Raw genomic sequence first — 26,633 nt, forward strand, 5'->3', positions numbered from 1 at the left:
GCCATTCTCCTTAGCAGTGTTCTAGCAGTCAGACTGGCCTATTGTGGAGATCACAGAACAGGGGCCAGGCAGGTACCCTCTGAGCAAATCAGTCCAGATGGGTACCAAGGCCATCTACAAAGGGGAGGCATGACTCATTTCTGGCAAATTACTGCCATAGAAGGATATCAGAATTGGTCAATTTGGCACCTTAGTCTACATTTTATTTATTTTAAAAAAGATTTTATTTATTCATGGGAGACAGAGAGAGAGAGAGGCAGAGACGCAGGCAGAGGGAGAAGCAGGCTCCATGCTGGGAGCCCGATGTGGGACTCCATCCCGGGACTTCAGGATCACACCCTGGGCGGAAGGCGGCACTAAATAGCTGAGCCACCCAGGGATCCCCCTAGTCTAGGTTTTAAATGACAGTCTTCTGGAATTGAATTTTTTTTGTTAAAGTATTTTATTTATCTATTTGAGAGAGAGTGTGCGAGAGCAAGCGAGTAGGGGGAGTGACACTGGGGGACAGAAAGGAACAGGCAGGCTCCGGGCTGAATTCAGAGCCCAACACAGGGCTCTGTCTCATGACCCTGAGGTCATGACCTAAGCTGAAACCAAGAGTCAGATGCTCAACTTACTGAGCCACCCAGGCACCCCAGATTTGGACTTAAAAAAAAAAAAAAACTCATTAGGAAACTCTGGAGGAGGCATGATTTGAGATGGATCTTGAAAGAAGTAGGTTTTGGAGAGCAAGAAAGGAAAAAATCTGTGGGCCACATTTTGGTAGGCAAGTCTCTCTGTCCTGCAAGGTTGTAGTGTGGGTGTCAGAACAAAGGGAGGTGTGTGTATGTGTGGGTGGTGGTCGTAAGTGGTATGATTCCAGATGTACTTTGAAAGTATTGCTGACAGACTTGATCTGGGATGAGGTGAATCAAAAGAGGAATCAAGGGTGACTCCAGGAAGAGGGCTGCCATTTTGAGTTGGAGGAAGAGTTGCATGTTAGAATTGCCTATTAAGGGATACCTGGGTGGCTTAGTGGTTGAGCATCTGCCTTCAGCTCAGGTTGTGATTCCAGGGTCCTGGGATCGAGTCCTGAATCAGGTTCCCCACAGGGAGCCTGCTTCTCCCTCTGCCTGTGTCTCTGTGTCTCTCATGAATAAAAATCTTTTTTTATTTTATTTATTCATGAGAGACACAGAGGCAGAGACACAGGCAGAGGGAGAAGCAGGCTCCATGGAAGGAGCCCTATGCGGGACTAGATCCCGGGACTCCAGGATCACACCCTGGGCTGAAGGCAGTTGCTCAACCACTGAGCCATCCAGGTGTCCCAGTAAATAAAAATCTTAAAAAAAAAAAAAAAATTCCCATTAGGCTCTCAAGTTGAGATGCTAAGTAGGTTGTTGGAAGTGTGTGGCTGGAATTCAGTGGAGAGGCTGGAGATACGAATCTGGGAGGCATCCAGGTAGAGATAGCATCCAAAGTCACAAGACTTGAAGGAAACATGAATGGAGTGTGAATGGAGAGAGAAGAGAGGGCTGGGACTGAACCTTGAGACACTCCAATAATAAAGGAAGAAGGGGATGAACCATCAAAGGAGAAGAGAAGAGATCAGGAAGCCACTCCAGAGCAGTTTTTAGGGCACCTAGTTTAGAAAGTGTTTCAAAGAGGGAGTGATCTGCTCTGTCAAATGCTGCAGATAGGCCAGGTAAAACGACAGAGGAGTCACTGTGGCGTTTAGCAAAGCAGAGGGCACTGGTGGCATTGACAAGGGAAGTTTTAGTGGAGAGGTGGAGAACGAAAGTCTGACTAAAGAGGTGGAAAGGAGAGGGCAACAGTAGGTAAACCTTTCTGTGAATTGTGCTGTAAAGTGAAGTAGAAATTGCAGGGTAGTTAGATGCAAAGTGGTCACTTTTTAAAATCGAATAAAATATGTTGGTATACTGACGGGAATAATACATATGGGAATAATACAGGATGATGGGAGAAAACAGAATTGCTGGCGCGGTCTCTTAGAGACAAATGAAGAGAGTAGGCTTCAGTGCACAGTTGTAGGAATCGGGCTTAGGCAGTTTATACTGTCACAGGAGGGAGGCGATTAGGTGGGTAAGGAGGTGATGTGAAATGAGTGATGTGAAATTGAGTTTACTGATCCTCACGATTTTCTTAAGTGTTCTAGGAAGCAAAGTCATTAGCCAAGAATAAAGATGGAGAAGAAAGCGCTGGGGGTTTGATGAGAGGAGAAATATGACAATTCTTTAGGATGATGGGCAGGGCCAGCTGAAAGACTGGAGTAGGACTCGGAGAGGTTAGTCCCTCTAGGCACTCGGTAGCCTGCGTCCGTTTCCTTGGAGACGGAGAAGCGGGACTGGTCTCGCTGGGAAGCCTCAGCGGCCTGGGTTACCACGCGGTGCACGCTGAAACAAGAAAGTTGGAGACTCCGAGTAGAGAAGTATCGCAAGAGATCAGGGCCGCACGGACCCACGACTCTTCTTCCATTTTCCCCAATGGCGCGCGTCTTCCTGAAGTAGGTCGAGGCATCGAAGGGTCGCCGAGTGCGCATGCGTGTCCCCCTTCGCTGGGCCCGCGCGGCGGTCTCTAGACCCCGCCCTCTCCCTGCTGCCGTCCCGCCAGCCCCGCCCTCCCTCGCCAGCCCCGCCCTCCCTCGCCAGCCCCGCCCTCCCTCGCCAGCCCCGCCCTCCCTCGCGCTCTCCCTGCCCCCGCTAGCCCCCGTTCCTAGTGAACTGTGGTGTCTGTGGATGTCCCACGCCTGTTTCACGCTTGCTGCTTACAGTCCCAGGGATTGGGAATGATGGAAGTTCTTTCCCGCCCCAACTCTTTCCAGACCCAACCACCCTGGGATTCGCTCCACAGTCTACAACTTCCAGATTCCGGTGAGTTGGGGAGGCCTTAGGAGGAGATGGGGGCTTGCTGACCCAGGGGCCTGGCCCTCAGTCCGTCACGGCCGGGACTGTCCCGGCCGATAGAACCTGGAGCCTTGAGTGCCAGGCCTGTGTGTCTCACACATTTGCCGTAGGACCCATGCCATGCCTCCAAACACCTTATCAGAATATGAAGGTATAATACACTGCTTCTTAGTCATCTCTGATTGCTCCTCTGGTTTCCCTTTGGGTCTTTTCCCTGCCTTGTGTTTCTCACAGCCTGGAATCCAGCTTAGTAAATTATGGCTGGCTGATAAAACAAGTGATAGCTAACATTTATGGAGCTCTTACCACATGCTTTACAAATATCATCTCTTGGAATTCTCCCATCAACCTGTGGAGGTAGGTTTTATAATTAGATCTAGTTTACAGATGTGAAAATTGAGGCTCAGACCTCAAAAGTCACTTGTTCAAGGCCACAGATATCTGTAAGGGGCGAAGCTAGGATTTGAACCCATCAGGCTATGTGACTGATTGTGTTGTATCTGGTAGGATTATGTTCCATGGCAGCGGTCCAAGCAGAAAACCAAGCCATCTACTACTACTCTGCCTCCAGTTCTACAAACCAGAGGCCACCAGAAAAGCACGACGAAGACTTTGACTAGCGTCCTGCCAGGTGGGCAGAGGCACTTGATGGGTGATAAGCAGATTGGGGACAGGATAAAGTGTATGGAAAGCGCTTCACCTTTGGTGACATCAATTATGTTAGACTAGGCTAATTGCTGTAACAAACAATCCCCAGGTTTCAGGTATTAGTACAGAAGCTTGTTTCTCATTTATGTCAAAGTACATTTGTGGATCTGCAGGGGAGGAAGTAATCTTTCTACATGATCATTCAGGGATCCAGGTTCCTTCAACCTTTATGGCTCTGACAGTTTGTAAGGTCTTGAAGTCCTCTGCTAGATACTTCTGCATTCAGCTGGTAGAAAGCAAAGAGAGAGAGGGCGTGTGTAAGAATATGGGTAGTTTTGTGGGCAATTTTTTTTCAGGGCTTAGACATGACAAGACATATATCACTCCCACTCATATTCCAGTGGCCATAACTCAGTCATATGACCACCCTTAACCAAAAGGGAAGATGAGAAACGTTGTCCTGCTATGTGTCCAAGAGGAAAGGAAACAGGGTTTTGTCAACTCAGGATAATCTCTGCCATGTTGTCATGTTGTCCAGGGGAGTTCTCAGGCCCTTGGCTCAGGCTGACACAGGTTCATATCTTGGCTGTTCTCTATCTTGGAAAGCCATTTCTCTCTTTGAGCTTTAGTTTTCTCATTTGTAGAATGAGGACCTGATAGAATTGTTGCAAGAATTAAATGAGATCTATGTAAAGCATTGTTGCTCTCAACCTTTTCAGACCCAATATTCCTTTTAATAACAAATACTTTGTAATATTTCTTTAGTATCTGAAATAAACTTCATAGAAAATATAACTGATCTATGTATATAATTAAAAAATTTAATATGCTTCCTTAAGTGTAAAGTAAAGGAAAAGTAAAGGAAGGTTACTTATAGTTAAATAACATATATTTCAGTATGAAATGCTCAGGATGAACTCTATTAGATGACAAAGTTTACCCACAGATGTGGAGTCATGTGTGGTGAATTTAACCATTGCAAATGCATACTGACTCGTGGTGGGATATCAGAGACTCAGATATCCAGAGGGATTTGTCATTGCAGTCATGATGGTGCATGACTGCAATGGTGCCCACCTCTTTTTTTAAAGATTTTATTTATTTATGAGAGACACACAGAGAGGAAGAGATATAGAGAAGCAGGCTCCATGCAGGGAGCCTGACGTGGGACTTGATCCAGGGACTCCGGGATCACACCCTGAGCCAAAGGCAGACGCTCAACCGCTGAGCCACCCGGGCGTCCCTCTTGATAAAGTTCTAAACAGAACAAAGTATAATCTTCCCTTGATGGTAGCTGCTTTCTTGGAAAAGTCAGCATAGCCATAAAACCCTGTAAAATATTCTTTGTGTTTACATGTGAAAGAGTTAAGTTCTGGATCAGATCACTATAAATAAGATTTTTACCAATATCAGTATCTGTTAGGGCTTTGGAAAGTCATACAGGACTTAGGAGAATTCTGTGTTCTATGGGGCTGTCCTGTTCTGGGGGATATCTAGCATCTTTGGCCCCCACTGCCAGATGCCTTTTGGACCCCCCAAATTTGTGAGAACCACAAATCCTCCCTGCCAATGTATCTAAAACACCTCTGTCAGGGCAGCCCCGGTGGTGCAGCGGTTTAGCGCCGCCTGCAGCCCAGGGCGTGATCCTGGAGACCCTGGATCGAGTCCCACATCGGGCTCTCTGCATGGAGCCTGCTTCTCCCTCTGCCTGTGTCTCTGCCTCTCATTCTCTCTCTGTGTCTCTATGAATAAATAAATAAAATCTTAAAAAAAAATTAAAACACCCCTGTCAAAACTCTTTGATGTAAAGTAAAGTACCCTTGGTAGTGACAGAATTTTTGTTTTAGGCTCTAGACCCTAGTCATACAGTATCTACAAGGAAACTCCTTTCTTTCACTGGGGAGGGAGTGAGGTATGTAACAGACACAACCATGGTAAGAACAAGAGCAATTAACATGTACCAAGCACTTACTTTGTGCCAGATACTATTCTCAGCACTTGACCCATATCACTTCATTTAATCTTCTCAACAACCCCGAGGTAGGTGCTGTTATTTCCACCTTCTCTTAGAGATGAGGCATGGACAGGTGTAACTTTGAAAGTCACATAGGTAGAAGGGGGCAGAGCCAGGCTGTGACAATTGGCAGTTTGGCTCCAAGAGGCACAATCTTTTTTTTTTTTTTTTTTTGTAAGAGTCGGGGGAAGGGGCACCTGGGTGGCTCAGCGGTTGAGCACCTGCCATTGGCCCTGGGCGTGATTCCGGAGTCCCGGGATCCAGTCCCACATCAGACTCCCTGCATGGAGCCTGCTTCTCTCTCTTCCTGTGTCTCTGCCTCTCTCTATCTCTGTGTGTCTCTCATGAATGAATAAATAAATAAAATCTTTTAAATAAAAAAAAAATAAGAGTCGGGGGAAGGGCTGAGAGAGAGGGAGGGAGAGAATCAAATGGGCTCCACACTGAATGTGGAGCCTGATACAGAGCTTGATCCTGATTCTGAGACCATGACCTGAGCTGAAATCAAGAGTGGATTGCTCAGCTGACTGAGCCACCCAGGCTCCCCTTGAGGATGCACAATATTAACCATGTATTTGTGGAGAGAGTATGGGTGCTAGAGAAACATGGACCTGAGTTGGTGTTCCAGTTTCCCTTCTTGCGAGTCCATTTAGGTTACTTGTCACAGCCCGGGTCCACAAGGATTCCTGCCTTTGTGCAAGTGAAATCATCTGTATAAATTATAATGATGAATATAGCTACTGCTTGCTGAGGACTTATTTTGTGTCAGGCTCTGTTGTAGAGGCTTCATTCATTCATTCATTCATTCACTCATTCATGTGTTCATTCAGCAGCTTTCATTTACTGAGTACCCATGTGCCCAGCACTGGGCTAGCATTGTTGACTCATGGTAAAGGAATTTGGGTTTATGCCTGTGTAGAGTTCACAGATTGGGTTTCTAACTGTGTAGAGTTCACAGTGCTGACCTCAAACATGTAACTACACAAAACTTTAAATGCACTGGAGATAAATGGATAGAAGGAGGTCATCATTTCATTCATTCCTTATGACCTGGAGATGATATCACCATCTTACAGATGAAGGAACTGAAGCTTAGGTTGGTAACATGTCTTATGCAAAGTCATGCCCTTGAGGGCAGCTTTGTGTATTAAAAAAGATAAATCAGGGACGCCTGGGTTGCTCAGTGGTTGAGCATCTGCCTTTAGCTCAGGTTGTGATCCTGAGGTCTTGGGATCAAGCTCTGCATTGGGCTTCCTACTCAATGGGGAGTCTGCTTCTCCCTCTACCCCTCACCCTGCTTATGTCCTTTCTCTCTCAAACAAATAAATTAAAAAACTTAAAAAATAAAGATAAATCAACTGATTCTGCCAAGATGGAGTAGCTCCATACCTTTTGGTCCTCCCTTTTACAACTGAAAAAAGCCCTGGACATAACACAATGAACAGAAGAGGACTCTGAAAACTGGAAAGAAGAAGGTGGACTGCCAGAGTGGTGAGCAGTCATCTGGCCTTTATACTACATTTCAACTGGTGACTATCTGCTAAAATGAAGATGAAGTAGGATCCAGAGTATTGTTTAAAACATTGAGGATACAGGGGCAGCCCCGGTGGTTCAGCGGTTTAGTGCCTGCCTTTGGCCCAGGGTGTGATCCTGGAGACCCAGGATCGAGTCCCACGTCAGGCTCCCTACATGGAGCCTGCTTCTCCCTCTGCCTATGTCTCTGCCTCTCTCTCTGTGTGTCTCTCATGAATAAATAAATAAATTAAAAAAAAATAAAACATTGAGGATACAATAAAAATCACTTGTCATACCAAAAATAAGGAAAATCACAGCGAGTGAGAGAAGACAGACACCAACATTGACATGATTCAGAATTATTTAACTGTTTTTATTTACAGATGACATGCCCATCTACATAGAGAATCTTAAAGAATTATTAAATTTAAAAGAAACTAGAATTAATGAGTTCATCAAGATTGCAGAATACAAGTACACAAAAATCAAGAACATTTTGAAAGTTTCTTTTTATCTATCTATCCATCTATCTATCTAGAGCAAGTGAGAGCTGAGGGAGGAGCAGAGGCTCTCTTCTTGAGAGAGAATCCCAAGGAGGCTCCACGCACCTAGTGCAGAGCCCCATGCAGGGCTTGATCTCGTGACTCAGATCATGACCTGAGCTGGAATCAAGAGTTGGACTCAGCCACCCAGGTGCCCCAATCACGTTTCTATGTGCTAACTGAATATGAGGAAAGCAAAATTAAAAATTCATTTATAATCCAAAGAAATAAATATATATATATATATACATACACACACATATGTATATATATTAGATTTATTTATTTGACAGAGCACAAGCAGGGGGAGTGGTAGGCAGAGGGAGGAGGAGACTCCCCCAAAACAGGGAGCCCAATGTGGGGCTCGATCCCAGGACCCCAGGATCATGAGCTGAGCTGAAGGCAAATGCTTGACTGATTGAGCCACCCAGGTGCCCCTAAAATATATTTTTTAAAGATTTTATTTGTTTTTTTCAGGTAATCTCCACATGTAATGTGGGGCTCAAACTTAGAACCCTGAGATCAAGAGTTGCATGTTCCACTGATTGAGCCAGGCAGGTTCCCCAGAAAATGAAATATTTAGGTCTAAACTTAACAAAGCAACTGTAGGACCTATATACTGAAAATTACTTAATACTAATGGAAGAAATCAAAGAACTAAATAAATGGGAAGACATACTATGTTCATAATTAGGACACTCAACATAGTAAAAATGCCAGTTCTCCCTGATTTGGTTTATAAGTTTAATGTAATTTCTGTCAAAATCCCAGCAAGTTGTTTTGTAGACAGACAGGTTTATTCTAAAATTTATATAGAAAAACAAGGCTCTAGAATACATAAACTATTCTGAAAAATAAAAATAATGTGGGAAGAGTCACTTTACCTGATATTGAGACATATTATTATACCCAAAGTAATCAAGATAGCATAGTACTGGCAGAGAGATAGACAAATAGATCAATGGAGCAAGATAGAGAAACTAGAAATAGAGCCATACAAGTATGCCCAGCTGATTTTTGATAAGACTGTGAAAACAGTTCAGCAGAGGAAAAAAAAGCCTTTTCCAGAAATGGTGCTGGAGCAATTGAACATCCATAGGCAAGAGGAAGAACCTTGACTTGAGTTTCAGAACTTAGACAAAAATTATCTCTAAATATAAATGTAAGATGAAATAAAAATTAAATGTTCAATGTAAAACTGTAAAAACTTTGAGAGAAAAATATAGGAGAAAAAAGCCTTTGGGATCCATGGCCAAGTCAAGAGCTCTTAGACTTTCAACCAACAGCTTGATCCATAAAAGAGAAATGAAATAAATGGATAAATTGGACATCGTCAAAATCAAACACTTGTTCTGTGCAAGACCCTGTGAAGAGGATGAAAAGACAAGTTACAGACTTGGAGAAAATACTTGCAAACCACCTCTGATAAAAGACTTCTGTGTGAGACATATCTAGAACTCTCAAAACTCCATAATTTCTAACAATTGAATTGAAAAACAATTCAGTTAGGAAATGAGCAAAAGAGGGTTGCCTGGGTGGCTTAGTCAGTTAAGCATCTACCTTTGGCTCAGGCCGTGGTCCTAGGGCCATGAGATTGAGCCCTATGTGGGACTCCCTGCTCAGGGGGAAGTCAGCTTCCCCTTCTCCCTCTGCCCCTCCCCTGCTTGCAGGCTCTCTTTTTATCAAATAAATAAATAAATAAATTAAAAAAATATTTTATTTATTCATTCATGAGAGACAGAGAGAGAGGCAGAGACACAGGGAGGAGAAGCAGGCTCCATGCAGGGAGCCTGACATGGGACTTGATCCCGGGTCTCCAAGATCACGCCCTGGACTGAAGGTGGCGCTAAACTGCTGAGCTCCCGGGGCTGCCCAATAAATCAAATCTTAAAAAAAAAAAAAGAAATGGGCAAAGGAGGGGTACCTGGGTGGTTCAGTTGGTCAAGGGTCCAGCTCTTGATTTGGGCTCAGGTCATGATCTCAAGATCATGGGATGGAGTCCTACCTCAGGCTCTGCTTAGTGCTGAGTGGGCTGGGGATTCTCTCTCTCCCCCTGCCCCTCCCTCCCGCTCACTGGTGTGCACTCAGCTCACTCTCTCCCAGAAATAAATAAATACATCTTAAAAAAAAAAAAAAAAGAAAATAGGCAAAAGACATGAAGGAGAGACGTTTCATTGAAGAGAATATCCAGATGGTAAATAAACACGTGAAAAGATGCTCAACATCATTACTCATTAGGGATATGCAAATTAAACCACAATAAGTTGTCACTACACATCTATCAGAATGTCTAAAATGAAAAATAGTGAATAACACCAAATACTGGCAAAGAGGAGAAACTTGATCATGCAGGCATTGCTGGTGGGAATGTAAAATGGTGCAGCTGCTCTGGAAAAAAGTATGGCAATTTTTTTTGGAGAGAGAGAGCCTGTGCACACATGTGAGGTGGGGGAGGGGCAGAGGGAGAAAGAGAGAGGGAATCCAAAGCAGACTCCAGGCCCAGGACAGAGTCTGACCTGGGGCTTGAGTTCATGACTTTGAGATTATGACCTGAGCCAAAATCAAGAGTCAGATGCTCAAGGGACTGAGCCATCTAGGCACCAGAATATGGCAGTTTCTAATGAAACTAATCTGCAGTTTTCATCATGATCCAACAATTGTACTCTTGGGCATTTATTCCAGTGAAATGAAGATTTATGGCACCAAAGCCAGAGCATGAATGTTTCATAGCAGCTTTATTTATAGTACTCCCAAACTGGAAGGAATCCAGAAGTCCATAATGGTTAAATAATTCCATACCATGGAATACTCTCCATTAATAAGAAGGAAAGAACTATTGGTATAGTCAATAACTTGGATGAATTCACAGAATTTTGCTGAGTGAAAAAAGCCATTATCAGAAGTTATATACTTTGTGGTTCCATTTATACAGCATTCTGGGAATGACAAAATTCTGGAAATGGAGACAGATTAGTGATTGCCAGGGGTATGGACAAAGGTAGGGGGAGCATGGTTAGGGGAGGGAAGAGGATGTGACTATAAAAGGCAGCATGAAGGATGCTTATGTTGATGGAAATGTTCTGTATCTTGTCCATCCTAATGTCAGTGTCATGATTCTGATATTGCAGTTAGTTTTGCAAAATGCTATCATTGGGAGAGACTGGGTGAAAGATACATAGGATTTCTCTGTATTCTTTCTTTTTTAAAAAAGTTTTTTATTTAAATTCTAGTTAGTTAACATACAGTGCAATAATGGTTTCAGGAATAAAATTCAGTGATTCATCTCTGTATTATTTCTTAAAACTGCATGTACTTGAACTTATCCCCAAATAATAAGTTTAATTAAAAAAAAGATAAATCAAGGCTACTATCACTAATGAAAATAAATAGTCATTATTAAAACTATAAATCTCTCTAAGTACTTAAGTTCAACTTACTAATCTTAAAATTTTTATAAACACTCCTAAGGGGGATTTTGGAACTTGGTTAATTAGGTTCCCCTAATCCTTTTAAGCCACATTTTAAAATTTAATATATTCATTTTTCATTTTCAAATAGTTCACTTGTCTGATTAACAAAAACCATTGAGGATTTAAATAATTCTTGTACATCTAATAAATAAACTTCTAGGCATGGATAATCTATGTTCTCTTAAAAGTTTTGGTAATTTATACATATTTAATAAGAATGTCTGGGATGCCTGAGTGGCTCAGTAGTTGAGCATCTGCCTTGGGCTCTTGGCGTGATCCCAAGGTTCGGGACTGAGTCCTGCATCGGGCTTCTTGAGGGGAGCCTATTTCTCCCTCTGCCTGTGTCTCTGCCTCTCTCTCTCTGCCTCTCATGAGTAAATAAATAACATATTAAAAAAAAAAAAAGAATGTCTAAAACATTTAACTTAAATCTAAATAAAAATCTCATTTAAATTAGAACTATAGGGGAGCCTGGGTGGCTCAGTGGTTGAGTGTCTGCTTTTGGTTCAGGTCATAATCCTGGGTTCCTGGGATCGAGTCCCACATTGGGCTCCCCACAGAGAGCCTGCTTTTCTCTCTGCCTGTGTTCTGCCTCCTTCTTTGTGTCTCTCATGAATAAATAAATCTTAAAAAATTTAGAACTATAAAATTAATTTATTGATAATTCCATCTTTTAAACAATACAATTAAATACCTGATATATACAGGTAATTCATAACTGTAACACAAAATTATTTTCATTTACTTCATCATTTCAGTAGTTATTAGTAAAATTTTTCCAGGGTTAGCTATATTGATCCATTAAAGAAATAATATTTTCTGAAAAGTACTGTGTTGCACCTGGAGCAGGGATTTTGGTGGGAGTCAAGAATGTGGGCATAGTAGTCAGATGATTTGGGTGATTTGTTTTAGTCTAGGCCTGAGAAGAAGCAGAGGTTCTTAGAACATGCCCTCCAAATGTCTTATTCTGATCTGAACTATTTCCATATGTCCTTGTCTGGCAGGACCACAGCTTTTATAGGTGTTTCAGACAACTAGTTGGGAGTTTAGCACAGCTCCTGGGCCTTTGTGTGATGCTGTGGTTCTGATGCCAGTCCTCAGGTCATCAGTTATGACAGTGACCATTAGGAACGCATACTCAGCACTGAATGTGTCAGGGACTATTCCAAACACTTTAAGGTATAGTAACATCTTATTTAATCTTCAGGACAACCCTATGAGGTAGGCATGATGATGACTTCTGTTTTATAGGAGGGAAAACCTGAGGCACAGAGAGGTCATGTGATCTGCCCAAGCTCAAATGGCTGGTAGAAAGCAGAACCTGGGTTTGAACCCAGACTGTCTGGGTCATTACTTCTTGCCCTTGCTACCGGGCAGTCATATGGAAGTCCTTTGCATTTCTCTGTCCTTTATATCAAGGCCCAGAGTGGGGCCTGGGAGCTTATTGATTGATGTGAGTCCCATGCTCCACCTCACTGACATGTATTATAAGGTTGAGAGTGGGTGGGGTTGGGGCTTGGGCCATCACCTGGATGGTGCATTCCCTGGGACCAGACCCTAGGCCTGCCCATACCCTCACTCCCTCTCTGCTCTTTCTCATGCCCTAGGGTTGTATTCCAAGCCCACCATGTTGATGACAAGCCAGCTGAGGAATCCACAAGAAAAGCACAGAGGGAAGTTGGACTCTGAGAAGGCACAGGCTAAAATTCAGCTAATGAGGGTATGAGCATCCTCCCCACCGGTGCTGGGACTCTGGGTAGGGATAGGAGGACAGGGGGACAGTGAGAGCAAACATGCACTGAACATGCAGTTTTGCAGTTGCCGGGCTTGACTCACTTTCTCTTCAGCAGTGCCGTGGGCATGCTTATCATCACCCCCCATTTTACAGGTGGGAAACTGAGGTGCAGGGAGATCAAAGACTTGTACCAGGTCACATGGCAAGAAAGTGATAGCACAAGGGATCAAAGCCGGTTAAGCTAGGTGTTTGCCTTTGTATTGAAGACCAGGAAAATGATCAGAATCACCTGTTTATTTTTTTAAAAGTTTATTTATTTATTCATGAGAGACACAGGGAGGCAGACATAGGCAGAGGGAGAAGCAGGCCCCCTGCGGGGATCCTGGAATCATGACCTGAGCCGAAGGCAGACACTCAACCACTGAGCCACCCAGGCATCCCCAGAATTGCTTTTTTATTTCACTGCATTAGGGACACAATCTGGTGGCTTGTTCATTTGAAATTTTTTAATAAATTAACCTTTTGTGGGAAACTGCACCTTGGAGCAAAGCTCAGAGGCTCACTATTACATTTTTCACATCATCCAATACAGCTTTAGATAATTCGTGTTCTCACATCTATTGCTTTCTTATGGCTTCTGAACAATGTTTCAAAGTATTTGAAATGACTAAAAGGGGAGGAGTCTTTTGTGTCCCTAGCAGAAAGTAGAATATTAAATACATAAATGCTATAAAATATATATATATATATATATTTTTTAATGCTATAAAATATTGGAGAAGAATTTGTACTTTCTTCAAGAAAGTTTTTTTTTTTTTTTTTTTTAACTTATTCAGAGGCAGAGAGAGAGAGAGAGGCAGACAGAGAGGCAGAGACACAGGCAGAGGGAGCCCTGTGTGGGACTTGATCCCAGGTCTCCAGGATCACACCCCAGGCTGCAAGCGGTGCTAAACCGCTGCGCCACCAGGGCTGCCCTTCAAGAAAGTTTTTAAGAGCTCAGTGAACAATGACTACTATATAAGAAATAAGAAAGAATGTATTTGCTTTGAAACCTTTCTTCCCTTTAACCTCCAGTTTTGCGGAATGGTTCAGAGGCGGCCCAGCATTCTTAAAGGAGGAACTTGTATGTCTGGTGTTATTTTTATCCTGACTTTAGAACTTGGACAGTTTAGCTCTGCAGCCTGGGCTCCCAACCAATTCCTAATGTTGTCTCTTGTGATCATTCATTCATTTAGTCAATAAATATTTATTGAATACCTACTATGTACCAGACTATGTTCTAAGTGTGAGGATTCACCAGTGATGTGGCCTCTGACCTTAGGGAGCTCACATTCGACTTTGAGAGACAGATGGTAAACAAGACAAATAAGCATATAATATGTGCTATGATGCTAAGAGCAATGAAGAAAGGTAAAGGTAAGATTAGAGGCTAGAGAGGCACAGAGGAAGGGTGGCTGTGACTGTTTTAGGCAGGGTGGTCAGAGAAGGCTGCTTAAGAGGTGACATCTGAGGGAGGAATGTTCCAGACAGAGGAACCACAAATACAAAGGTCCTGAGGTTGGTGTGTCTAGAGCAGGAGACGAGGAAAGATGGTGGGTTTGAGGGTATGGGTGATGACTTGTTTGCAGCTCTGTAGTCCAAGATAGAGCTTTATGCTTCTATGCTGAGTAAGGCAGTAAGACCATGGAGGATTCTGAGTAGATCAGGGATGTGATATGACCTAGGTTTTCACAGGAGTCCTTGGTTTGCTGCTGCTGTGTGGAGAATGGGCTGTGTAGACAAGGGGGAAACAGGAAGGGAGAAGAAACTACTCATTTGGTTTGCTTTTAGAGTTGGAACAGGATCCTGACTCTGCCCTTTAGTCTCAGCACAATTACTTATTCAATCTGCAGCTATTGAGGGAGTGCCTACTATGTGAGGGGCACCACGCCAGGGGTTGGGGACACAGCTGTGAACACGGCACTCAGAATTGGTGCTGTTATGGAGCTTACACTGTAGTGGGGGGACCAATAATAAATGTATTAAAAAACCCCAAAGAATATTTACTCATCAATTTATTCAACCCATACTAATGGAGCTCCAGGCACCATCCTATGTGCTGTGTCCTACCTCTGTGACAGAACACCTAGTGCCCCTGCCCTCTTGGCCGTTACATTCTAGTTGGGGAGACAGGTAAGAAATAAGAAAATGAAGAAAATAAGATAATAAGAAAAATATATAATAACAAATTGGGGCTAAGGGTCAGGAGGGAAACAAAGCAGGGTTTCTGCACTAAATCTGGTGGTCAGGGAAGATCCATTTCTAGAGCAGAGGTCATTAATTCTACAGTTTATCCAAATCCCCGGGGGTGTGTGCTAAGGATACAGATTCCTGGCGCCAGCCCCAGAGAGATTGGCTCCGTGGCCTTCTGTGTAACAGGGCTAATAATAGTGCCAAGTGAAGTAGTTTATGTGAAGTGCTGAGCATAGTTTTGGGCACATAGTACACACTCTGTATGTTTGCAGTATTACTCTTTTTTTTTCAAGGATTTTATTTATTCATTTGACAGAGAGAAGAGAGAAAGAGAGAGAGGGAGAGCTCAAGCAGGGGAGCAGCAAGGAGAAGGAGAGGGAGAAGCAGGCTCTCCGCTGAGCAGGGAGCCCAATGTGGGGCTCAATCCCCGGACCCTGGGATCAGGACCTGATCCAAAGGCAAACACTTAACCAACTGAGCCACCCAGGGGCCCCTGCACTATTACTCTTATTATTATATGAGGAATATGGGAGCTGAGCACCAGGAAGGGGTGGCTTCTAGTGAAGACAGAGAAATGAGGAAGAACAGAGGAATAAAGAGAGCACATAGGTCTGATGGTGGTGGAGCACTAGAGCCAGTTAGAACAGTATCAGCTCCAGTTCCTGAGTGCACCTGAGCGTGCCAGGCACCGCCACTAAGTGGCTTGATTGTGAATATTATCTCATTTGTTTTTTTTCAGCTTCTCTAGGAAGCGAGTGTTAGCTTCCTAACCTTTAGAACGAGTATAGCAGGGTTCTGGGGGCTAACTCATTTGCCCAGGTTCCCTGAGGGAGTAAGTGGCAGAGCTGGTATTTGAACTAAGTCTAGGACTAACATCCAAATCTTTTTTTTTTTTTTTTAAAGATTTATTTATTTATTTATGATAGACAGAGAGAGAGAGAGGCAGAGACACAGGAGGAGGGAGAAGCAGGCTCCATGCTGGGAGCCCGATGTGGGACTTGATCCCGGGACTCCAGGATTGCGCCCTGGGCCGAAGGCAGGCGCCAAACCACTGAGCCACCCAGGGACCCCCTCTAACATCCAAATCTGAATCACCACAAGGTTCAGCCAAACCTTGCCACTTTAAGCTCACTTGCTTCTTTGTCTTGATGTGGTGGGAAGGCAGACATTGGGAGTCAGAAGTCTGGCTTTCCAATTCCGGTGCCGTTACGTACAGGCTGTGTGACTTTAGGCAAGTCACTTAACCTCTCTGAGCCTCCATTTAGCAATAAAATAGAGGAGTTAGTAAACATAGGACCTTTGGATAAACTGATATCATGTGCCATGTGCCAAGTGAGGCACAGTGACCAACACATAGTAGGCCCTCAACAATTCTTGTTATTACTGTAGATTTGGGTACCTGCTGGAGGTGACCTGGGGCAAGCCCCTTAACCTCTCAGCCCCCTCCTTTCCACTGGGTGATGTACGAAATGAGAGAATACTCATTCACCCCAGCTGCCTGATGAGCAATGGTAGCGATTATCATCCATTTTGCTTCCCCTGCTTCTCCAGACGTGGCCCATCACCTCTGCCTCTTTCTGACCTACCTGGGGTGTTTTTTAACTATGGTTACTACTATATTTTTTTGATTCTCAGAGGCCAGTGATAATAAGGTGCAGCTTTATCTTATTTCCCACGAACAAATTTTGTCAATTAGATTGTGGCATGCCACCAGTTGTAAGAGGCGTCCACCTCTGAGATGTAAAATTAGGGGGAAATGGACGTTTCAGAACGGATGAAATAGATCGGGTGCTGTGACCCGCAGACAATGGGGCCGCATTTACCAGTGGAGACCACAAGGGGGCGTGCGTGCGGCGGGAGCGAAGCGGTCCCTGGGCTCAGGCAGGCTCCGGCCGCCCCGCGCAGCACCGCCTCCCAGCCTTGCCCTCCTCTCCGCCTGCAGACGTTGCTCAGGAACCGGCGAACCTCACTCCAGGAGCTCCGCAGCCATGAGGTCTTCCTCACCAAGCTCAACTGGGAGCTGATCAAGTCCATCCAGGACATGGAGGAGAGCTCGGCCCAGAAAGTGCGCGCGATGCTGCAGCAGCAGGACAGCCTTGCGGTGAGGTTCAACCGCCTCCGCCCCACCGACCTTGGCCTCCGCCCAATGCACCTCCGTCCTGCCCACGGCGCCGTCCCCTTGAGCGCTCGGGCGCCCTCTCCCGGCCGGTTGCACAAGCTGCTAACACCCTCTGGAAGATGCATCTCTCACACACTTCTCCCCACCTACTTGGGCTTTGGAACCTTACCGAGTTGGGGGCTTATCCCAACGCCAGCATTTATTGGCTGGGGCACTTCGAGTTAGCCTCTGAGCTCTGTAAAATAGAGCACAAAGCACTTATCCTAAAGGGGGTGTTGTAACTACAACCACCACCAGCAGTACTCACACAGTGTAACGTAAGTGTTCTGTTCGTATCCATATAAATCCTTATAACAACCCCATGGGGTGGGGATTATTATCTTTATCTTGCATAGGAAAAAACAGAAACGCAGATAGGCTGGATAACTAGCTCAAGGTCACCCTAGCTCGCTCACCTAGCAAGGGTCAGAACTGGGCCTTGAACACAGGCTGTTGGCACCAGGATAGCCTCCTTCAGCCAGTGGTGGTGCTTATGGTCTACAGGGGGAGCAACTTTCTGGAGATCCTAGGGAGCACCCTCTGCCTCTTCTGGGATACCCTTGGGAAAGCTGCCAGAACAGAGCTAGAGTCACAGAAAATGATTTCATGGAGAATTAATGCCCCCTGGCTGCAGTCTGCCCAAGCAGAAGAGGGACTGAGCTCCCTGGAACCTGTGAGATGAAGACAAAATAGGTCTTGGGGACTCAATCTGCTCAGGCAGCCATAGCAAAACACCATAGACCCATGTGGCTTAGACATAGAAAGTTATTTTTCATAGTTCTGGAGGCTGGAAGTCTAAGTTCAAGGCAGGGTGGAGGTCTGGTGAGGCCTCTCTCCTTGGGGTGCAGATGGCTGCCTTCTCTCTGTGTTCTCATATGGCCTTTCCTCTTTGCTCACATGGAGTGTGTTCTGGTGTCTCTTCCTCTTCTCATAATCTTATCAGATTCTGCACCCTTTTGACTCCCTTAATTACCTGACTAAAGGCCCTGTTTCTATGTACAGTCATGTTGGGGGTTAGGGCTTCAACATATGGGTTTGGGGGTACACAATTCAGTCTATAACACAGGTCAAGGACTGCAGTCATTCAGCCCTGGGGAACTTAGAATATTCTCCAAACTTAGACAAAGTCATTGTTGATCTTCTGGCTTCAATCCATTAATACATTTTTTGTTCATCCTGAGTGCTTCCTATGGGCCCTTGGGAAACAGTGATCAGTGGGACACCTTGTATACATTAAGCTCTCATTCTAGTGGGGTCACAGGCAGTGAGAAAGCCGTTTGTGTGTCCTGCTCTGAGGATGGGGGATCTGGGGACCTGAGTGGGGCTTCTTACCCAGACACAGGAGGGTCACTTTCCTGGAGAAAGTGATGCGTGGGTTGAAACCTGCAGAAGTAGGTGCTAGTTGGTAGAGAGCAGGAGAGTTCTAGGCAGAGGAAATGGGTGCACAAGGCCTGTGGAGAGAAGGAGCATAGCTAGCTCAAAGAGCCACATGTTGGCTCAGGCCAGCTGGGGGAGGGCTTTGTCAGCTAAGGTAAGGAGATTGTATCTTATTTACAGGGCAGAAGGGAACCCCTAGAGGGTTTTAAATAAGAGAGGGATGAGGCCAGCTTTTTTTTTTTTTTTTTTAAGAACGATCATCCTGACTGGAGTGGAGCATAGATCAGAGGAGAATCGTTAGGTGTACCCCCAATAGTTAGGGGTAGCTATTGTAGTATTTGAGGCAGGAGGTGAAGAGAACTTAATAAGATAGTGGCCATGGGGATGGAGAGAAGGACATGGTTTTTTTTTTAAGATTTTATTTATTTATTCATGAGAGAGACACACACACACACACAGAGGCAGAGACACAGGCAGAGGGAGAAGTAAGAGAGAGAGAGAGAGAGAGAGGCAGAGACACAGGCAGAGGGAGAAGCAGGCTCCATGCAGGGAGCCTGACATGGGACTCTGTCCCAGGTCTCCAGGATCAGGCCCTGGGCTGAAGGCGGTGCTAAACTGCTGAGCCACCCGGGCTGCCCAAAGGACATGGTTTTGAGGGCTGTAGAGGGTTAAATCCATTGCACATGGTGACATTTAGAAGGAGTAGGGGAGTGGGGACTGCTGCCTGGTTTTGGGCCAGTGCCTGGGTGCAGTAGAGCCACTGGCTGCAATGGGTTGTAGGAGAGGGTCCAGTCTGGAGTGACTGAGCTGGCCTCCAGTCGGGTTGCTGGGTCAGGGAGTGGATTTGGATCTGGGGAAGTGCCACGTCCCTTGGGAGCCAAGGAAGTGCCACGTCCCTTGGGAGCCCATGCTTGGGCAGCACCAGGAGAGGTTGCGGGGCGAGCTGACCTTGCCACTCCCACAGACTGTCATCGACATCTTGGAGTACTTGAACAAGAAGAAGCTGCAGAAGCTCAGGTGTGAACTTAAGGAGTGGGAAGAGAAGGAGGAGTCCAAGATGAAGCGTAAGAATCCCCGGGGTGAATTCCTTGATCCTCTCCCTGACTCTGGGGAAGTCAGCAGGGCATTCGTCTTGCACCTACCTTTTGGAAACCAGTGGGCCCAGCATCTCCCCTCTTAGGCAGAGCTAATAGCTTACTTCTTGAGCTACTTCTTGGTCCACTGAAGCTTTGTATGGATGGGCACACTCTCAGCTGTTGCAACTACCCATGAGGCAGGGACTGTTCACCCATTTTACAGATGTGAAAGCTGAACCTAGAGGAAGTGTGGTAGCCTGCTAAAGGTCTTAACAGCCGGGAGCCAGAATCCAGGCCCAGCCTGCCTCTGCTTCCTGCCATGGTCTCTCTGGGAGTCAGTGGCTGGGCCAGGTCCCAGGTCTCTGGCCTCTATTGTGCTGAGCCTGTGGTTTTTTTCCCTGGAGCAGACTGAATGCCTTCCAAGGGGAGGGGTGGTGTGTCAGCCAGCCTCAGACCCCGGGGACACCCCCCCATGGAGGGAGTCAATACAGACTTTGTCTCAGTGGTCACCTCAAGGAAGTCAGTGTCGCCCCATCTCCCTGGGTTTGTTGGGCTTGGGAGCGTGTGCCTGAGGAGACAGGCCCAGGGAGGGATAGTCTTGGTTAGGCACACAATAAGTCAGCAGGCTTCCTTCGTAGAGCCTGATGCAGACTCGATCCCAGGACTCTGAGATCATGACCTAAGCTGAAGGCATACCAACCACTGAGCCACCCATGTGCCCCTAGTCTAGTGATCTTGCCCTGGTTTAGTTTCTCTTTCCTACCCAGTGTTGCCTCTTCTCCTGCGGGGGGTAAAGGAGTCTAGGGACTTAGCTTTGTGTGTGAGCTTGCTTCAACCAGACCCCAGTCCATTGGCCAAGGAGAGCTTTGCCTCTGGGATCTCCTGGGAGGGGTCCCTGAGGGAGGATCCTGCCTCCTGTCCCTGACCTCTGCAGACCTGGCGCAGCAGGTGGAACAGCTGAACGCCAAGATTGAGAACACCTACAAGGAGGTGAACTTCCTGAGCACGTACATGGACCATGAGTATCCTATCAAGTCGGTCCAGATTGCCAACCTTACGCGCCAGTTGCAGCAGATAAAGGACAGCCAGCAGGTAGGAGAGTTCCTGGCCCTGCCCCGCTGGCCCATCCTGGACACAGGCCTGGCAGCTCACACCCTCCTGTGGCCCCTAGGATGAGCTGGATGAACTTAATGAGATGCGCAGAATGGTCCTGGAGTATTTGTCTAATCAGATTCAGAAGAAGAAGAAAAAACTCCTGAAAGCTCTGGTGGTAGTGAGTAGCCAGCTGCTGTGGTGGGTGTCCGAGTGTCACTGCAAACCTGCTTCCTTTCCTGTCCTCCGCCTCCTTCCCCCGTGTGCCCCACTAGTCTCTACTGGGCTCTGCTGCCCAGCAAGAGGCACATGGGGGCCAGACCTCTTCTCCCTTTGTAGAAAAGCCAGCAGCCCCACCAGGAGGCTCTTCTGAAGAAGACTCGGGACAGCCAGTACATGCTCAAGTGCACGGACAAGTTCAGAGAAGTGAGTGGGCATGGAAGGTGACGGTCTCTTTGTGAAGGAGCAGAAGGGTGGGGAGGGCCCCGGGCTCTGTGGGAGTCAGGCTTGTCCTGATCTGGTGCTTGGGAGGTCTCCACCTCTGGTGCTGGCCTCCCTCCTTGCTAGTGCTGTTACTGTCCATTGCCATTCATCTGAGAAGGAGGTTGGCGCAGGTCCAGGCCTTGCCTCATTGACCAGCATCACTGGTGACGACCCGTTAGCAACATTGCCAGGCATTGCCAGCTCACCTATCATTTCACTGTCATTACCACTCCCTATCTTTGCCCCTTAATTCTGGCCACTGAGCATCACTCGTTAGCTGTTAGCCGTCAGCCGTGTTAATGAACTTCACTGTCACCCCCCTTTTCGCATTCATTTTCATTACCATCCTCCATCCACTGTCCGCGTGAGTGGCCTTCACCATCTCTGCCAGCCCCCATTCATTCTCATCACCAGGTACTAATCCCCTCTGCCACCTGTCTCCATGCTCTGAGATCTTGCCATTTTCAGCACCATCAGACGTTGGCCCTACTTGCAAGCAGCCTTGTGCTGCATGGAGGGGCAGAGCCCAGGAGGCCCTGTGATGAAAGTTTGGGCATTGTCAATATAGAGATGCTTTCTCTTTTTACTATTATTATGAAAAATTTCAAATATACAGACAGCAGAGAGCCCAGGAAGCTGTGCCATTTCCCTAGATGTCCTTCCTCCTCATCGGTTTACCCTCTTCTCCCTTCTGTTGGGGGACGTTGGGCTTCTCACTTTTCCCTGCTATGCTTCTCCCCTCAGTTTATCCACCAGTTTGAGGAGGAGATACCCATATTGAAGGCCCAGGTGGAGCAGCTCCAGGTCCAAGTCCAGGAGCCCCGAGAGATCATATTTGCGGATGTTCTGCTTCGGAGACCCAAGTATGTGATCTCTTTTTGGAGATGCTTCTTAAACCCGCTATGCTGTGTCCTTGAAGTCACTCTCTGGTCCCCAGGAAGGTAGCCTGGTGTAGAAGGCAGAACCCTGGACGGGGGGACCTGGATCTCACTTGGGTCTCACCTTGGCTCTGCTGCTGACCATGGGGCAGATGTGACCTTTCCCATCTCTGGGCTTTCATGTCCTGTTAGTATACAGGAAGATGAGTCACATAATCGTTTTGGACTCTTCTGGTTCCCAGATTCCACATTTCCACCAAGTGGGTGGACCCCTAAGCTCCTGGGTTGTTCAAGAAATTGGAGTTGAGTAGGGTGGTTGGCTCTAGGGAAGAATGGCCTGGAAGATACTCCATGAGGAGAGAAGGATGTTTTCTCTGCGTGACTGGCTCCTGGGCCCCCGAGGAAGAACTTCCTTCCTTCCAAAGCCAGTTCTCTGGCCGCCTTTCTTGAATCAGGCTCTTTGTGGCAGAGCTTGGGGATCCCACTAGGCCAGGCCTCTCCATGATGGTATCCGGGACCTCAGAAGATAGATACTGGCTAGAGATGAAAGTTTGGGCATTGTCGATATAGAGATACTTTATCTTTTTACTATTATTATGAAAAATTTCAAATATACAGACAGCAGAGAGAATATTTTGATGCTTACTCGGTTGCCCGTGCCAAATTAGGAGTTGTTATATTTTTGCCATATTGGCTTCATCTTCGTTCCTTCATTTTTTCTTGTGAGGTACTGTAAATTGCAGACATCCTAACATTTCATGCCTATGTACCTCCATGTGTGTCAGGAGAGTATGGAAACCATGAGAGTGGATGAGAGCTTGGGACAAGGTAGAGAGAGCCTGTGGCCTCCTAAGTGTGCTAGTCCCTGAGATGGGGGATATATTGCAAGTGGGAACCCCTTGCTCTTGCCCTTTATGTGCAAGAAGGATACCCGTCAGGTACTGAGCACTTTTCCTTTTTTTTTTTTTTTTTTTTTTTAAATTTTTATTTATTTATGATAGAGAGAGAGAGAGAGAGAGGCAGGCAGAGACAAAGGCAGAGGGAGAAGCAGGCTCCATGCACCGGGAGCCTGACGTGGGATTCGATCCCGGGTCTCCAGGATCGCGCCCTGGGCCAAAGGCAGGCACTAAACCGCTGCGCCACCCAGGGATCCCTGAGCACTTTTCCTATGTCAGCACAGCCCCACTTAGTCTGCCTGCCAAAGACTGAGGTTGGAATTATTGATTATTGTCCCCCTTTGACCAATGAGGAAACTGAGGCTGCTCTGGGTTCCGGCACACAGTGAGTGCTCATTACACAGGTGCCGACCGAAGGAGTGGGGCTCAGAGAGCTGTAGAATGAATGCTCAAGGTGACACCCACCCAGGTGTCCGAGCTGATCATTCTGACTGTAGAGAGAGTGCTTGTTGTGAGAGGCCCCTGCATTTCAGAGCTCAGTTACTGCTCCTTCTTGACCCTAGACCTCTGTAGGGGAACATTAGTCATGCCAAACCCATTCCTTTTTCATTTTTGGTGTGTGTGTGCGTGCACACCCACATGCACACTTGGGTTGCAAGGTCACAGGTCTTTGGGGATGGGGCTCCCCAACTAAGTACAGGTGTTGTGGAGAACAGGATTTCCCTAAGGGTGTGTTCCCCTACTCTGCAACTCTGGCGCCCTTGCTTGGCGTCTCATATCCTCTTTGCTCTTCCTTACCAGGTGCACCCCAGACATGGATGTCATCCTCAACATCCCAGTGGAAGAGCTGCTCCCCTTCTAGATGTTGGGGCCTTGGGCCAGCCTTCCTTCTCTGCTCTTTTCCCCATACCCATAGCATTGAATTGTCTCCTTCCATGACCACTTGCCCACTCAGACCCTAATGTGCTCTCCCTCCCTTCCTTCTCTCCCTCCCTCCCCCTTTTCCCTCCTTCTTTCCTTCCTCCCTCCCTCCTTCCCTCCCTCTCTTCCTCTACCTTTCCTCCTTTCTCTCTGGTTGGTGCTGCTGCCTGGGCCAGGTGGGCATCCCCAGTCAAGTCTGCCACTCCTTTTTACCAATAAAGCTGGATTTGTATTTGCTCTTTTGCTTGGAGATTTCCAGCTCAGCTTTGAGAAGATGTGGTAGGAATGAAGTTTGTCTTAAGATAAGGGGTAGGTGACTGCTGACTCTCTCTGGGCCACAGAACTTCTCAAGAAGTGCTGAGTGACACCCCCCCCCTTCTGACCTGGCTCTGGGCTGCTCTGTCCCTGGTGCAGTGGGAGCCCAGCTTCCCTCCTGATTTGTGCTCAGACCTGTTGGGCCAGTGCCAGGGCAGTGCAAATGCCAAAGGCCCGGCCATCTTGGCCTCACTTGGCACAACTCTGAAAGGCCTGTTCTGGCTCCAGAACTCTCTGTCTACAATTGTCCTTGGGCCTGCAGGGCAGCTTGACTTCTCCCTCTTCCCAGTCCTGCCCCCCCCCCCCCCCCCCCGCAGTTGATTCCTAGTTGCTTGGTAATAAACATCCTGCACCTTACACTCTGCCCCAGAGGGGGCTTCCCCAGGGACCCAGACTGCTGTAATCCTCTGGTTGCCCACCAATCCACTCTGTGTAAGAGTGACTTTTGGTTACAAGCTACAGAACACCTAATCAGATTGTCCTAAACAATAGAGGGCTCAGGTAAATAAATGTTCTAAGTGAGGCGAGGCTTTATCCAGAAATAAAGTGACGTCACCAAAGACCCAGTTTCTGTTTCTCTATTTTGTTCTGCGAAGTGTTCTCCTGTGGTTGCAGTATGGATGCCCGCATCTCCTGGGGGTGGTTGTTTGCAACTCCCTGTTCATGTCCTTCTGGAAAGAGTATCTTTGTCCCAGAACACGTGACCTAGATTAAGCTAGTAGGCACCTCCAAAACTATATGAATTGCAAACAGAAATGGACAATGTTTTTTGCCTTTTTTAGAAAAGATCTTATTATTTTTAAAAATTATTATTTTTTTAGAGAGGGAGGGGTAGAGAGACAGAGGGGGAGAGAATCTTAAGCAGGCTCCCCACTTAGCATGGAACCTGATGTGGGGCTCAGTCTCACAAACAGATCGTGACCTGAGCCAAAATCAAGAGTTAGACGCTTAACCTACTGAGCCACCCAGGCACCCCTAAAGATTTTATTTTTAAGTAATTTTCACACCCAAAGTGGGGCTTGAATTTATAACCCCAAGAGTCACATGCTCCATTGACTGAGCCAGCCAGCACCTCAGAAATGGACAATGTTGAACATAATAAGCTAGCAGTGTTGAACAAACACTTAGCTAGTGCTTACTCTGTGCTTTTCATATACCCAGTCATTAAGTCCTCATAAAGTCAACCCTATGAGGTACGTATTGTTAAGCATTTCCATCTTATGGGTGAAAAACCCAGTACATGAAGAGACAAAGTGATTTCTACAAAGTCACCAGGCATAAGGTAGCTCACTCTTTTTTTTTTTTTAAGATTTTACTGATTTGAGAGAGAAAGAACACAAGTGGGAGCAGGGAAGGGGCAGAGGGAGTAGGAAGCCTTGACACAGGGCTCAATCCCAAGACCCTGAGATCATGACCTGAACCGAAGGCCGACCGGTAACTGACTGAGCTACCCACGTACCCCAGGGTAGTTTACTGTTAAACACTGTACTGTTCGGAGCTCAGGTGAGCTGGGGAGCTGAGCCGCAGGTGTCAGAGCAGCCAGCTAAGACAAGTCAAAAGCAATAGTCAAGGCTTTCATTGCTTACCTCATGCAAAGAAGCTAAACCAGAGAAAGTGCCAACATCCACCCTGTTGCACTTTCCCTATGGAATGGCATCCACAGTCAGGTGGACAAGTGCCTGGGGGTGGTCTCACTGTTGAGGGAGCCCTGAACAAAAGGCTTCTGCAGTTTTGTGAATCTGGGGGCCCCCTTCAGGGATTGGGTAGGGAAGGGAGAACAGGCAGGGCTAGGAGGAGGAAAGTTCCAGGTCTTGAGGTAGATTGGAGACAAGTGTCTTCAGGACCCCTCTTCCCCCGCCCCCCTACCTCCCACCTTACAGGGAGGTCTTGGTGGAGGTACCAGAGGTGGCTGAGTTCTTGGCTGCTTCCCACTCAGAGATTGCCAGGCACTGGCTGGGCATGCAGGCTGGGGTGCTGAGGGTAGCCTTTCGTTTCTAGAGTCTTCATGTATTCCTGGTGTGCCCCTGCTCTACCTCCAGGAGCAGTAACTGCAGGTCAAGTCATCTGTCACTCTGGCTTCCTCTTCTGCCCCCTTCTTCCACTGTTAAGGGCTCTGTGGTATTGTATCCACTAGGATAATTCAGAGTGATCTTTTTCCAAGTCAGCTAATTAGCAACTTAATTTTTTCTACAATCATAATTCCTTTTTGTCAGGTAATAAACACTCCCAGATTCTGGGGGTAGGATGTGGACATCTTTAGGGGACTATTTTCTGCCTACTCCAGTCTGCCTTCTGGACTCCAAAGACTCACATCCATCCCACATGCAAAATACATTCACTTCATCCCCAAGTCTCATCCCATGATAGCATCAACTCAG

General features: G+C 46.5%; 1 protein-coding gene across 2 annotated transcripts; it reads left to right on the forward strand.

The window, feature by feature from the left end:
* Positions 1-1,331: 1,331 nt before the first annotated feature.
* Positions 1,332-24,815, forward strand: C24H20orf96 (chromosome 24 C20orf96 homolog). 2 transcript variants are annotated; one of them, XM_038571904.1, is made up of 11 exons: positions 1,332-2,503; positions 2,822-2,870; positions 3,411-3,534; positions 12,700-12,812; positions 17,002-17,160; positions 19,559-19,658; positions 20,605-20,762; positions 20,842-20,943; positions 21,102-21,188; positions 21,990-22,108; positions 23,821-24,815. In XM_038571904.1, the coding sequence occupies exons 1-11, from the start codon at positions 2,484-2,486 to the stop codon at positions 23,879-23,881; spliced, it is 1,092 nt and encodes a 363-aa protein (XP_038427832.1). In that variant the 5' UTR covers positions 1,332-2,483; the 3' UTR covers positions 23,882-24,815. The 2 variants fall into 2 exon arrangements, with proteins under 2 accessions (XP_038427832.1, XP_038427833.1); XM_038571905.1 differs by lacking the exons at positions 1,332-2,503; positions 3,411-3,534 and having other exon boundaries at positions 2,667-2,870.
* Positions 24,816-26,633: the final 1,818 nt, after the last annotated feature.

Source organism: Canis lupus, chromosome 24 (genome assembly GCF_011100685.1).
Source record: "Canis lupus familiaris isolate Mischka breed German Shepherd chromosome 24, alternate assembly UU_Cfam_GSD_1.0, whole genome shotgun sequence".
Taxonomy (NCBI): Eukaryota; Metazoa; Chordata; class Mammalia; order Carnivora; family Canidae; genus Canis; species Canis lupus.